Source organism: Caretta caretta, chromosome 2, assembly GCF_965140235.1.
Source record: "Caretta caretta isolate rCarCar2 chromosome 2, rCarCar1.hap1, whole genome shotgun sequence".
Lineage (NCBI taxonomy): Eukaryota > Metazoa > Chordata > Testudines > Cheloniidae > Caretta > Caretta caretta.
The window spans coordinates 48,777,925-48,793,501 of record NC_134207.1 but is presented as its reverse complement, the minus strand read 5'-3'; the positions used below and the strand labels follow the sequence as shown (position 1 = coordinate 48,793,501).

The 15,577-nt window shown below is 44.4% G+C and overlaps 1 protein-coding gene across 2 annotated transcripts in view; it reads right to left on the bottom strand.

Annotated features, from left to right (window-relative positions):
- Window positions 1-5,357: 5,357 nt before the first annotated feature.
- The window catches only part of RMDN1 (regulator of microtubule dynamics 1), a 30,608-nt gene continuing 20,388 nt past the window's right edge, over window positions 5,358-15,577 (bottom strand). The window contains exons 8-10 of one of the 2 annotated variants that reach the window (XM_048841143.2): window positions 12,127-12,157; window positions 8,216-8,349; window positions 5,358-6,113 (exon numbers count right to left, since the gene is read on the bottom strand). In XM_048841143.2, coding sequence (XP_048697100.1) covers window positions 6,075-6,113; window positions 8,216-8,349; window positions 12,127-12,157 — 204 coding nt within the window. In that variant the 3' untranslated portion in view covers window positions 5,358-6,074. The remainder of the gene's footprint in view (window positions 6,114-8,215; window positions 8,350-12,126; window positions 12,158-15,577) is intronic. The other variant, XM_048841144.2, reaches the window with a different exon arrangement.

Here is a 15,577-nt window from a genome sequence, read left to right as displayed (position 1 = left end):
CCTTTTATTCCAGAGAATTAAATGGTTATCAGTTTACAGCCCAGGGAGGAGATGATGCTGAGTGGCCTGAAGGTGTCTACTATGAAGGGAAAAGTGCTGGTGGAGTGGAAGAGGTGAACCTCTCCATGACCCTTGGGTGTATGCAGCAACAGCCGATCCAGGAGCTGTGCACTAGCTACGCGCCGACGTTCTCAGCCCCCCAGGACTGACTGAACGGGCATACCACTCCATTGACACACGTAATGCTCACCCAATTGAAGTCCAACCTTACCGGGTGTCTCCTCAAGCTAAAACTGCTATAGAACGGGAGATCCAGGATATGTTACAGATGGGTGTAATCCGCCCCTCTGGCAGTGCATGGGCATCTCCAGTGGTTCTAGTTCCCAAACCAGATGGGGAGATACGTTTTGCATGGACTACCGTAAGCTAAATGCTGTAACTCGCCCAGACAACTATCCAATGCCACGCACAGATGAACTATTAGAGAAACGGGGACGGGCCCAGTTCATCTCTACCTTGGACTTAACCAAGGGGTACTGGCAGGTACCGCTAGGTGAATCTGCCAAGGAAAGGTCAGCCTTCACCCCACATCTCGGGCTGTATGAATTAAATGTACTCCCTTTCAGGCTGCGGAATGCACCGGCCACCTTCCAAAGATTGGTAGATGGTCTCCTAGCAGAATTAGGAGAATATGCAGTTGCCTACCTTGACGATATGGCCATATTTTCGGATTCCTGGGCAGAACACCTAGAAAATCTACAAAAAGCCTTCGAGCGCATAAGGGAGGCAGGACTAACTGTTAAGGCTAAGAAGTGTCAAATAGGCCTAAACAGAGTGACTTACCTTGGACACCAGGTGGGTCAAGGAACTATCAGCCCCCTAGAGGCCAAAGTGGATGCTATCCAAAAGTGTGGCCTGTCCCAAAGTCAAAGAAACAGGTCCAATCCTTCTTAGGCTTGGCCGGTTATTACAGGCAATTTGTACCTCAATACAGCCAAATTGCCGCCCCGCTGACAAACCTAACTAAAAAGAAACAGCCAAATGTCGTTCAGTGGACCGAAGAGTGTCAGAAGGCCTTTAACCAGCTTAAAGCGACACTCATGTCTGACCCTGTATTAAGGGCCCCAGAGTTTGACAAACGGTTCCTAGTAACCACAGATGCATCTGAGTGTGGTGTGGGAGCAGTTTTAATGCAGGAAGGACCGGATCAAGAATTCCACCCTGTAGTGTTTCTCAGCAAGAAGCTGTCTGAGAGGGAAAGCAACTGGTCAGTCAGTGAAAAAGAATGTTACACCATTGTCTACGCTCTGGAAAAGCTACACCCATATGTCTGGGGACGGTGTTTCCACCTGCAAACCAACCATGCTGCTCTATAGTGGCTTCATACCGCCATGGGAAATAACAAAAAACTTATTCGGTGGAGTTTAGCTCTCCAAGATTTTGATTTTGACATCCAACACATCTCAGGAGCTTCTAACAAAGTGGCTGGTGCACTCTCCCATGAAAGTTTCCCAGAATCAACTGGTTAAAATCGTCCTTGAGATGTGGAAAATATTGTTAGTCTTTATGTACTTGGTTATATATTTAGAGGTGCATGTGTCTTATTAACTCTGTTTTCTCCTAGAGCTCCAGGAAGAAATCACAGCCAGTGTTTCACCCTACCTGTGATTTGGGGGGCGTGTCATAAGTATAAAGGGAAGGTTAAACACCTTAAAAAATCCTTCCTGGCCAGAGGAAAAACCCTTTCACCTGTAAAGGGTTAAGAAGCTAGGAGAACCTCGCTGGAACCTGACCAAAATGACCAATGAGGAGACAAGATACTTTCAAAGCTGGAGTGGCGGGGAAGGAGGGGAGAAACAAAGGCTCTGTGTGTGTGTGTGTGTGTGTGTGAGAGAGAGAGAGAGAGAGAGAGAGAGAGATGCTTTTGCCGGGAACAGAAAGGAATGGAGTCTTAGAACTTAGTAAGTAATCTAGCTAGATATGCGTTAGATTCTGTTTGTTTAAATGGCTGAGAAAATAAGCTATGCTGAATGGAATCAATATTCCTGCTTTTGTGTCTTTTTGTAACTTAAGGTTTTGCCTAGAGGGATTCTCTGTTTTGAATCTGATTACCCTGTAAGGTATTTACCATCCTGATTTTACAGAGGTGATTCTTTTACTTTTTCTTCTATTAAAATTCTTCTTTTAAGAACCTGATTGCTTTTTCATTGTTCTTAAGATCTAAGGGTTTGGGTCTGTGTTCACCTATGCAAATTGGTGAGGATTTTTATCAAGCCTTCCCCAGGAAAGGGGGTGTAGGGTTTGGGGAGAATTTTGGGGGGAAAGATGTTTCCAAGTGGGCTCTTTCCTGGTTATATATCTGTTAGATGTTGGGTGGTGGCAGCAATAAAGTCCAAGGGAAAAAGGAAAATAGTTTGTACCTAGGGAAAGTTTTAACCTAAGCTGGTAAAAATAAGCTTAGGAGGTTTTCATGCAGGTCCCCACATCTGTACCCTAGAGGTCAGAGTGGGGAAGGAACCTTGACAACTTCAAACAGGAGTTATGGGGGTCTCCGGTTGGCATAGCCTTTGAGCAGGCTGAGCAAGGTTTGAAACCCAGAGCTTTGGGCATGAGCCCAAGCGGCGGGCAGGGAGGAGAGGAAGGCACTATCTCTATAACAACAATCTAACAACGGGAAGCAAAAAGCTAGGGAGAGTGGAGGACAGCTATGCCGCGCTCCAGATGCCAACGACCATCACTGGCGGTAGGAAGGAACTGAGGAGGCACTGGGTCGGCTGGGGTATATATCCAGCGCTATGAAGGTGCCACTCCAGGGTGCTCTACAGCTGACCCACTGGGTGTTGCTAGAGTAAAAATTCTCCTACGATCGTGCACGTGGCGCGCACACACACCTAATTGAAATCGATATGAGCAAGCACTCGAAGAAGAACTTTCGTTTACCTTCTTTGTAAAGCACTGGGTATTTTATAATAATCAGAAGTAAGAAAGAAGTAACTGCTTCCCACCTACTCCCATGTTACTGATGTTACAGCTGCTTAAACTTTGTCAAACTTCAGCTGTTCAGGCTGCAATTTTCCATGCTGGATGTCTGCCTTTGAATTTTTTGGAAAATTTCAGCAAAAATGTTCAACTGTTTCCGAGAATGAGCTTAAGGGGAAAATGTGTTGTTTTGCGCATGTTAATGAATTGGCTGTCAGAAACTCTAGCACTGACATACTTCAGAGATGGAAGTTGGAATTTGGCTGGGGAGAGGGGGTCACTGTGGTGTCAGAGATATGTGCCTTTTGCGATACCTGTGAAAATCTTCTCTATTTTGGCCAGATTATGAGCCTCTGAAAAATCTGTTTGCACATAGTAGACACTTGTTAAAAATTTGGCAGTTTAACTGCCTGAAGATTTGGTCTGTACTGAGCATGTTCCTTCCTCTCACAGTGTGTGTGTGACTGGACTTTGCATGCTGTATCCTGGGGCTGCAGTGACTGTTTCCGGCCTCCGTGATGCTGGGCACCAGAAATTAGCGAAGAGACTCTCTTGTGGTCTCAGTGCTGCACCTGCTGGTGCCCAAGCAGCAAGGAGGAGGAAGGTGCCTGATTTGGAATGCAAAGGAGTGAAATGAGACATGCTGGAAGCAGTTGGAGACAGTGGGGGGTGGTTTGGGAAAAGGTCTGGGGGCGTACAGGTGTGGATGGGGGGAGGACAGGAGCTTGGCTGGGGTGGTGTGGGGAAAAAGAGGCTTTGGGTTGGAGGATGGGCAGAAGGCTAATCAGTAGAGCACACTCCCTCCCCCGCTCTAGAATCTGGAAGGGAACTCAGGAGTCCAAGTCTGCATTCCTCTGCTGTTAGCAAACAGTTGTGAAACCCAGTGGCAGAGCGTTATCCCCTTCTTATGCCTTATCTAAATACTCAACCAACCATTCACTTTGTTAGCTCAAGTGGTAGAGTTCTGTGTTGTGGATCTAAAGTTTCAAATGTTGCTCACCCAAGCTGGGTGTCAATATATTTCCTGTGATGAATTTTTTTAGAACATGAAAACATTAGGCAACCACTGGAAAGCCTGTGCAATTTTAATTTGGACCCTCTGGGCGTATTCACTATGATAGGCTTTAATTACGTGATCACATACTATTTTTCCACAGGACTTCTGCCTCATTCAATGTTTGTGGTGGTGTAGTGTGAGGCTGTTGGAGTTTGATGTCACTTTTGCAGGTGGGGGACCGTGTACTCTTTGTGGTAATAAGGCCCACCACCTCAGCCAAAGGGGAGAAGTCATTGAACCCAGGTGCAAGGGAGTGCTGGACACAATAAATGAAAAAACCAGGCAGAGGAAAGGTTTAAAAGTCCGGGATGCAGAGGGGGACTGTAATGGTGCAGGCAGCCCACTCCAGCAGGAGGTGGGGTAGAAGCAGCCAGGGAGGCTGTGGAAACCTGCAGCTAATTAGGGTGAGGCTTGTTAGGAGCCAGACAGGAGCCAGCTGCTGGGCCAGCCCTGATCTAAGGAGCTGCCCAACAGAGTAGAGGGGAGTCTCTCCCTGACAAGCAAGGGAGAAGGACTGACTCCCTGGGATAGCACCTGAGATAGAGCGGTGCTGGGCAGGCTCAGGGGAGTGGAGGGGGATCTCTGGCCTGTTACCTGCTAGGCTGCAGGCCCCTGCCAGAAAGGGCCACAGGGAAGTGGCCCAGGGATTATAGGCAGATGAGGGGAGAGAGGCTGGCGCTAGAGGGTCCCAGGGTTGGGACCCAGAGGAGCGGGTGGGAGGGCCTGGGTCCCCCCCCTTGCACTGCACCTGGCTGTGGAGGTGCATAGTCAATACAGACTGCAACTTGCCCCTGAAGTGAGGGGCTAGACCAGGGATCTCAAACTCAAATCACCAGGAGGGCCACACGAGGACTAGTACATTGGCCCGAGGGCTGCATCACTGACACCCCGCTGCCCCTGGCCCTACCCCCACTCCACCCCTTCCAGGGAGAGCAACCTGGCAGCCTCTGGAACCTTCAGACTGGTGACCAGAATTCAGCGCCTTCGTTAGGTGGCAGCAAGTCCCACTGCTTGGTGTGAGTGGGACACAGGGCTGAGTAAGCAGATGGTGTGATACTTTCCCTCCCCAGGATCAAATGCTTCAACTGCCTGATTCTCAAAAACCAAAACCCTTTCTCACACCTCACTGGGTACAAAAGGTCCCAGACAAATGTTAGTCATTTTTTTTTAGTACAAAAAAACTAAACATATGATACACTGAATTTTGAGTCAAAACCAGGGTTTTTGTACTGGATGGGCATGATGCACAAAAGAGGAGGTGTATGGTGGGGAACATAATCAAATAGGTTAGATCTAAGGTCCCCCTGAGACATGTACAAGCTTTTGTCAGTGCTTCTCCAGTTCTTTTATTCAGTGGACCATTTTCAAAGCCCTTCACAATTCTGTTCTCTTCATTATCCATTTTTGCCTCTTCATCATTGTGCTTCTTCCAGCTCCTTCCTCCTCTCAAGCAACAAGGTCATGAGAGGCTCATGCTTAATGTTTTCTTCCACATCATGCCTAGAAATGTCCTTCCTGAACTGATGCATGTAAGGCTATTAGTTTCTTCCCTCCCCTCACTTTGAGAGGGCCACGGACAGTAAGCTACCATATGATGACAGAGCAGTGGGAAAATTAGTATTTACTCAATTTTATACACATTTTATATCTGATTGTTTCTCTTCCATACTTCATATACTGTAGGTTTTCTTAGGCCTGTGTGCCCACATGCATCAGCAAAGATAACATCTATGTCTGTCCATGCAGCACCTAGCCAAATATTAAATGAGATTTCCCCACTATATTCTGAGACCAATGCGTCATTCTGCAGAGCACAGTTTGAGAACTCTTGCTGTTCAGTATCTTTTTATAGAAATTACATTCTTCTACAGTTCACATGGTATCTAGTAGTTGACAACAGCTTTTTACTAAAGATATACAGTGGTAAGGTGACATTAAATTTAATTTTAATAACAGCCACAGTAGAACAAGCGCTGGGTATTTTGTCCTGTGCTTTAGTCACATTTAATGTAGTTTCTTCTTAATAGTTTAGTTCTTGTCATATAGAATTGAGCAGTTCCACAGCTTCTTTTTGTACCTAAATTTTAAAAAAATGTGATGGTGAACAAAACAATATTATTATTTACAGGCTTTCCTATAGCACTTATGCCCATAGTATCCAAGTGCCTCACAATTCCCCTGTAAGACAAGTGTTATCTTAAAGATGTAGAAACCAGGGTATAGAAGTTGAGTGATTTACTCGGTATCATATTGGACCCTCATAGCACAACCACGAATGAAACTTCGACCTCTGCTGATTCCCGGCCTAGTCCCTTACCTGCAGTACTTCCTCTCTAAACATTCATTTACTATACACTAACTCTCTTCCTTGTATTTAAGTCGAATGCACAATAGCAGAAACAATTAGCACTTACTTATCGGAACTGCCATAATAAAACAGCACCAGGTGGATCTGTTATCCCATCACTGACAGTAACTAAGTCAGACATTTCAGAGCCAACAAACAGCTAATGGGCAAGTTTGTGAGGTCAGCTGTGTTTCTAGGACTCAGGGCCTGCCACTCCATCATTCAATATTTTAGTAACCCTGGCTATAAGAAGCTAGACTTACACTAACAGTTGTTTGCAGCATATACATGGTCATGTGGCAATTTGTTGCGCACTGTGGAATAAACTGTGTTCACAACTTTTAACTTCTGAATCTGACATTTCTCCCAGTCTCTATTCACGCCTAAGTTAATGGCATCTAGTTTGCAAATTAATTCCAGTTCAGCAGTTTCTTGTTGGAGTCTGTTTTTGAAGCTTTTCTGTTGCAAAACTGCCACCTTTAAGTCTGCTACTGAGTGACCAGAGAGGTTGAAGTGTTCTCCCACTGGTTTTTGAATGTTATGATTCCTGATATCAGATGTGTGTCCATTTATTCTTAACTTGGGCTTGAATAGGGACTGGGAGTGGCTTGGTCATTACACAAATTGAATCTATTTCCCCATGTTAAGTATCTTCACACCTTTTTGTCAACTGTCTGAAATGGGCCATCTTGATTATCTACAAAAGTTCTTTTTCTCCTGCTGATAATAGCTCATCTTAATTAATTAGCCTCTTAGAGTTGGTATGGCAACTTCCACCTTTTCATGTTCTCTGTATGTATATATATCTTCTTACTCTATGTTCCATTCTATGCATCTGATGAAGTGGGCTGTAGCCCACGACAGCTTATGCTCAAATAATTTTGTTAGTCTCTAAGGTGCCACAAGTACTCCTGTTTTTTTTTACTGAAATGTCAGTGCTTCCTCAGATGACATAGGGACAACAGGTCCTGAGTGCCGTGACTCAGGTTAGAGACAAATAAGCTTATCTAGTCACAGTAGGCTCTCCCTGCAGATACCAGGCTAAGTGCTAAACAAGACTCATTATATATCAGAGACTGAGAGAGCCTCCAGTAGAAAAGGAAATTTGTTCTTTGCTTGTAAATTAGATTTCTGCAAGAGGCTCCCTGTTCAAAATGCCCCACTACTTGGTTGTTCTGTGATGAATCCTGTTTGCACAGTTAAGTGAATGTAGCTTTACAGTTCTCGGTAGCTGTCGTGGGTTTTTGGGTGGGAGGAGGGGAGTGCGGGAAGGATATGTCTATTTTTAAAGACGAGTTTGCTAGATAAGACACTGCCTGGAGCCCTGAGGAGATAATCCTGTTATCAGAATTATCTTTAGCAGCTGAACATACAACACTTTTATGTATACCTACTGGTAGTACATTCTCTGACAAACTCTTGAATCCTAGTGTCTCTTCAGCTCCAACAAAAACTTGGGTATTTATAATAGAACAGGTTTCAGAGTAACAGCCGTGTTAGTCTGTATTCGCAAAAAGAAAAGGAGTACTTGTGGCACCTTAGAGACTAACCAATTTATTTGAGCATAAGCATAGGACAGTAAGGTTGGACAAGTTTTAATACCATAAAATCTCATTTTTTTCATTTTAATAGATTACTGGGTCGGAGAGGCAAAGATTCAGAGAAATGTGGTTATTAACGCATTACGATTCGTTGGTGCCTGAATGGGATCCCAAAGTAGTTCCAGAACTACAATTTAGTCAAATTATTTTTACAGATGTTCAGCCACCAAAGTGCCATGCATGCTGTTTTCCACATACTTACATTGACAATTCTTATATTATTTTTCCTACCTGTTTATCCTCCTCTGTATGTGCAGGATAATCCCTGGTTTTTGTTAGCCACAAGAGGGCCATCTTTTTGTTTTTTAACTTCAAGTATGTCTTCCCCAAAAGCAGCAAGTTTTTGCTGTAAAAGTTTGGATCAGCTGTATACAGTGACAGAAGAGTGAAAGATATTTTTGCTTCATTATATTGATTTTAGACAAAAAGCAATTGTGCACTGGTTTGAGACATTCTCTCTCGCTTTAAATGAGAACTGTAGTGAGCATGGCATACAATCCAGACCACTATATATTGTGACTTGCTGAAACATTTACACTTTCAAACTACTTAATGCAGTTATATTTTTGGCTCAAAGAGGAGCGAACCGTTGACACGGGGACAAATGTAAAGTTTTCATTTCCTGTGCTGGGCCCTGCGTACTCTGGTGCCCAACAGACCCAAATTCTGCAGCCATTTCAGTTAATTGTCATTGATATGCAAATTAATGTCTGTGCAGTGTCTAGTTGGGCCACAGACTTTACAACATAAGCTTTCTGGGCAGAAAGTGTATTCTCCAAGCATCATACAGGGAGGGAATAATAATGACATTCAACAAATTACAGTAGATTCTGCTTATTCATAACTTCTTGGTTCTCAGCAAAAAGTCTCTATTATCCAGAGGTTGCCAATAAATGGAAGGCAGGTTTGCAGGGCTGCAGCCAGAGCAAGGAGTACTGGGACTTGCTTCTCTGGCTGGAGCCCCACAAACCTGCCGGCTGGGATGTAGCCAGGGTAGGAAGCACCAAGACATGCATGGTACCTCTCCCTGCAGCCCTGCACACTTGCCTGTGGCTGGGAGGGGAGGCTGAGGGCAGGGTTTGTAAGGCTGCAGCCTGGGAAGGAATTGCTGAGCCCATGGTCCCACTGCCATGCCAGGGCGCAGGCTGCAGAGCACAGAGAGGCAGAGTGCAGCCCTGTGGGCCCCTGGTGCTCCCGCTCCTCATGGAAAGCCCCAGCAAGAGGGCCGCAGCCCTCCTCCCCTCCCAGTTGCAGGCATGTTTGTGGGGCTGCCTCCAGGGAAGGCATGCCAACAAGTTGTTAATAAGAGGCATCCCTGTGACCAATATCCAAATCCTATCAAAATTAAAATCAGTGGGACAGGACTGGTTCTCATCCAAATGTTGCTATTAACCAGATATTGTTAATATCGGGATTGCTATTAAGAGGCATCCACTGTAGGCACCTTTCCTCTAACGGGCAAACATCACCTTATAAAATGGGGAAATAGGTAGAAAAGGTTAGCTTGCCTAAGATCACACAGCAAGTCAGCAATAGGCTTTGGAACAGAACCAGGATATTCTTCTTCAGTTCCCTGTTCTAACCACCAGACCTGCTGCCTGCCTTATTCTTACTTCCATCAAAAAGTCACTTCATATTTGCCAGGCTTCCTTTTTAAAAGTTTAAAAATTCTCCTCATTCTTATTTTTCTTTGACAAGGCCCAAATTTCAAAACTGAACTCCATAGCCGCAAGTACAAGTTTTGCTTATTTGAGGTCAATGATGTTTGCTGACATACCTATACCTTTTTCAGACAATGAGCCTTTCCGTGAGCTTGAATTAATAAAAAGCAACTCAAAGGGAAAAACCTAAGATGCCATGTATCAAACATACAGTACTGAATGATATGCTTCTTCCTACTGATTATAAACATATGATAGGGACCCACACACAGTAAATTACATGGGCATGTAATTTAACTTTGTCGAACTACTACATAAATCCTTGTTTGTGTCATGCAAATCCAAAAAAACATGCTCACATTCTGCATTTCAGCTTCTCTACATCCTCTTTTTTGTCTTCATCCTGTCTCTCTGTTGTGTTTCTGCACTAAGGGGAATTCAGTCAGTTTCCTGTGCTTGGTCTTTTAAATGGACAAGAGCCAGGAGGCAGTAACAGGGAGATTTATCCAGAACGAGGACAGCATAACAAGAACGATCACAAGACTACTCAGATCTTCTCTCGGAGCTGGAGTTGGACTTCAGCTGTGGTAAGGTGAGGGTGAGACACACAACTCAGCAACTTCTAAGTACCTTCCCTCCTGCAGGTCTTAGCATCTGCACACAAAGTTAAACCGAATAGCCAGCTAGGGTACCTCTATACTGCAATATAAATCCAGGGTTCAAACTCAGGCTTAAACCTAACCCACCTTCTGTCTACACACAGATCGTGCTAACCCAATGCTTGGATCGAGGGTCTAAGAACCTATGGGGGTAAGGGTCCAAACCTGAGTCAAGCCAGGACTCAGGGTTCAAGCCAACCCTATTGCTTTGCTATGTGGATGCAGCCCCACTGGACTCATGGTTTGGGAGTCTGCCAACAGTATCCCGCAATCCCATGAGCTCACTTTCTTTGTCCTCTGGACAGTCAAGTTTTCCCACACTGGACCATGAACAAAGGGGCAGAGTGGCCACATTTTGGGATGGTGCTAGGAAGGATGGAATATGGGCAGCTGGACTCAGGCCCACACAAGTTAGGACCCAGGGATCAACAATTCCTAGCCTGGGGTTATAAATCAGTATAGACACTCAAGCCCTAGGTTAACAAAGCCAAGGTCTGACACCGAGTTCTACTAACCCTGAGCTTACATTGCAGTGCAGACAGACCCCTGGAGAGGGGAGACAAGTTACAGGCTAACTGGCTAAAATGGCAGGTCAAACAGTAGAGAAACAGAAGATAAAGCTTATCTTTTAAGCATTCTAACAGGCACCAACCTTAACACAGGACAGTTTCCCTCAATTACTTAAAAACAACCAAATTCTCTTTATAGCCAGCTCTTGGTATTTTCTTGCTAAAATTGTGCATCCACCATCACATTCTCCTGCCTGTACTAACTCTCTCACAGGCTTCTAATTCAGTGCTTTATCTATAATCTATTTTAGGGGTTTCTGCTGCTGCCCATCACTGTAGTATTAATGTGTTCTACGTAAGACAGCAATAGTGGAGTCCCTAGTGGTTCTGGCTTGCCTCTCTTTTGGGGGTAAAAAGCCTCTGTGGGATATTTTTGTTTTGTTTAAGTTGGTTGGCTGATTTTTCTCAGGGATATTTTTAATTTTGAGGGGGGGTATTTTAGTTAAATGGGGGTGTCAGTGTCCTGTCATGCTAGCTGTGGTGGAAAGACGTTTTCAAAGAAGCCCCAGATTAAATTAGCTGCAGCTGGGCAAGCTACAATTCAGCAGCTGCTAGTCAGGTTGTACTGGGTAAATCATTCCCTCTCGGGGCCCAGCCACTGTTTCTCCACGTCAGGTGTGGGGGGAATTCAAAAAGATTTCCTTTTGTTAGGAGACTCTCTTTGTTCCCAGTTGTATTTAAGCTGACCCTTAAGCAAGGAAAGGAAAAGTTTTCATTCAGATTCTGGTAATTGAGCAATGCAATTCCTAATTCACTTCATGCACAAGTAGAGCTGGTCAAAAAAGAAAAAACTTTTTACTGATTTTTTCCCCCCAACCAGCTCTACTCATGAGTAAGAAAGAAAAATTGTCTGAACTGGTTCTTTGCGTTTTCAAATGTTGCCCACTGGAAATGCCATATATAACTGGAAATATTGCATTGCTACAAATGGTATGCATACATTTCACTATATAGTTCATTTTTAGAAATAGTTCAATCAAATTGAAGGCTACTGAATAACTTTGCAATTGGTTAAAATCATCATATCATAATTCACCACAGCTCTGCTGCATAAGGGGGAGGGGGGGAGAGAGGGAAGAGCATGCCATATAACTTAGGTCTAATGAGCTGAATGGTGTGGCCAGGGACCTCGAACCTATGTTTCAACAGTACATATGCTACTACATCTTTAACCCCTGGGAATTTGCTTGCTTGTTTTGGATCACCAAGGGCAAGAGACTCATTCTACTACAAACAAACTATACAAAAATTACCTTCTTCAGCCTTGTGAAAGTAACTTAGGGCCTGGAAAAGATAAGGGTCTAAGTTAGTATTGCAACGTTGAATGACTTTAAATCCACAGAATCAATTTATTCCTGAGAACACCCACCTGTACAAGAAGGCTGTTTTTTTTTTAAATTGAGATACCGTTGGTTATCTATTGTCAACAGAACACAGAGACAAACAGCCTTATAATATATATTTAACTACCACAAAGTTGGACTTTTTAAATGCCAATATTTAAAAAGGGCTCTAGAGGGGATCCTGACAATTACAGACCAGTAAGTCTAACGTCAGTACCGGGCAAATTAGTTGAAAGCATAGTAAAGAATAAAAATGTCAGACACACAGAAAAACATAAATAGTTGCGCAAAAGTCAAACATAGTTTCTGTAAAGGGAAATCATGTCTTACTAATCTGTTAAGAGTTCTTTGAAGGGGTCAACAAACATATGGACAAGGGGGATCCAGTGGACATAGTATACTTAGATTTCCAGAAAGCCTTTGACAAGGTCCCTCACCAAAGGCTCTTAAGTAAATTAAGTTGTCATGGGATAAGAGGGAAGATCCTTTCATGGATTGAGAACTGGTTAAAAGACAGGGAACGAAGGGTAGGAATAGATGGTAAATTTTCAGAATGGAGAGGGATAACTAGTGGCGTTCCCCAATGATCAGTCCTAGGACCAATCCTATTCAACTTATTCACAAATGATCTGGAGAAAGGGGTAAACAGTTAAGTGGCAAAGTTTGCAGATGATACTAAACTGCTCAAGATAGTTAAGACCAAAGCAGACTGTGAAGAACTTCAAAAAGATTCACAAAACTAAGTGATTGGGCAACAAAATGGCAAATAGAAAAGGAGTACTTGTGGCACCTTAGAGACTAACCAATTTATTTGAGCATGAGCTTTCACGAAAGCTCATGCTCAAATAAATTGGATAGTCTCTAAGGTGCCACAAGTACTCCTTTTCTTTTTGCAAATACAGACTAACACGGCTGTTCCTCTGAAACCTGTCAAAATGGCAAATGAAATTTAATGTGGATAAATGTAAAGTAATGCACATTGGAAAAAATAACCCCAACTATACATACAATATGATGGGGCTAATTTAGCTACAACTAATCAGGAGAAAGATCTTGGAGTCATTATGGATAGTTCTCTGAAGACGTCCACGCAGTGTGCAGCAGCAATCAAAAAAGCAAACGGGATGTTAGGAATCATCAAAAAAGGGATCGAGAATAAGATGGAGAGTATCTTATTGCCCTTATATAAATCCATGGTACGCCCACATCTTGAATACTGCATACGGATGTGGTCCCCTTATCTCAAAAAAAAATATACTGGCATTAGAAAAGGTTCAGAAAAGGGTAACTAAAATGATTAGGGGTTTGGAACAGGTCCCATATTAGGAAAGATTAAAGAGGCTAGGACTTTTCAGCTTGGAAAAGAGGAGACTAAGAGGGAATATGATAGAGGTACATAAAATCATGAATGGTGTGAAGAAAGTGAATAAGGAAAAGTTATTTACTTGTTCCCATAATATAAGAACTAGGGGCCACCAAATGAAATTAATGGGCAGCAGGTTTAAAACAAACAGCAGGTTTAAAACAAACAAAAGGAAGTTCTTCTTCACACAGCGCACAGTCAACCTGTGGAACTCCTTGTCTAAGGAGGTTGTGAAGAGAACTGGGTTTAAAAGAGAACTGTATAAATTCATGGAGATTAAGTCCATTAATGGCTATTAGCCAGAATGGGTAAGGAATGGTGTCCCCAGCCTTTGTTGTCAGAGTGTGGAGATCACTTAATCATTACCTGTTAGGTTCACTCCCTCTGTGGCACCTGGCATTGGCCACTGTCGGTAGACAGGATACTGGGCTGGATGGACCTTTGGTCTGACCTAGTATGGCCGTTCTTATGTTCTTATGACTGATCTCAGAACAGCTGAAGAAATATATTCTAGATCGGGGTGGGCAAACTTTTTGGCAGGAGGGTCACATCTGCGTGAGGAAATTATATGCAGGGCCATGAATGTAGGGCTGGGGCAAGGGTTGGGGTGCAGGATGCAGGAAGAGGCTCAGGGCAAGGGGCTGGGGTGTAGGAGGGGTGCAGTAGGGGGCTCAGGGCAGGGGTTGGGGTGCAGGAGGGGTTCTGGGTGTGGGCTCTGGCACAGCGCCGCTTACCTCAAGCGGCTCTGGGGTGGCAGCAGCACACAGCGGGGCTAAGGCAGATTCCCTGCCTGCCCTGGCCCCGAGCCGTTCCCAGAAGTGGCCAGCATGTCCGGCAGTGGCTCCTGCGGGTGGGGCGGGGTGGGGTGGGGCAGGGCAGGCAGCTCCGCTGCACGCGGCCCTCACCAGCAGATACCACCCCCAAAGCTCCCATTGGCCACTGTTCCCGGCCAATGGGAGCTGTGGGGTGCAGTGACTGCCACCCTCTCCCCCAGGGGCCGCAAGTACATGGTGCCGGCCGCTTCCAGGAGCGGCACAGGGCCAGGGGAAGCAGGGAGCCTGCCTTAGCCCCTCTGCGCCACGGGGCTGGCAATCCCGTGGGCCGGATTGAAAACACTGACGGGCCGGATCCGGCCTGCGGGATGTAGTTGGCCCTCCCCTGTTCTAGATGTATATTTGTTTTTAAAGTCACCACTCAGAATAATGCTTTTAAAAGTACCAAGTTGACAGCATTGAAGACCAAAGTCCTCCGTACACATACAACAGGATCAACACTGACAGTGACCATACAAGCTTCTCCACCCTATCACACTCCCGTGCTCTAACCCTAATGGTTTGAGAGTAATTCTGTCTACACAACCATTTATTCCTTGGCTTAGCACCTCATCACAACTTTTGTTGGCACTAGTTATTACTGTGTTAGACTGAACCACTACCTCATTTAATAAACAGCCATCACATACTAAGTATGTTTGCTCATTGTTAATGACCTACAGGGAAAGTACTTCTAAAAACTATTTTTGAAAAAGCTGCTAAGCATCCACAAAATGCTCTTTGTGCTGTTGTTGCAGAAATCTATTTTCAGCAACATGCTGACATCAGTGAGGGTGGGGTTGACGCTGAAACATACTTAACACTCTATTCATTTTTAAAGCACTACAAAACCCAGTGCCTGGTTTTGCAGAATTCAGCAATACTATGAAATCCTGGTTAACATTTTGGATTTATTCTTCTGAGGACTGAGATTTAGTGGCCACTTTATAAGCTTCATTTTCAGTTGCAAAAGCCTATTTGCTTTTTCAATTAGAACTCAAGCAACAAAAATTAGCTTTCTGCAAGGCAGCAAATCTCTTGCAGCTGCTTTCCTAGTGCTTTTTTTTGGGCGGGGGGGAGGGGACATTATTTAGTAGAGGTTATGGCCTAAATTCTGCCTGTTCCAACAGAAAACCTGAACACAGCTGCAGGAATTTAGATTTGTTCACTAAGAGCAAGGCCTGAT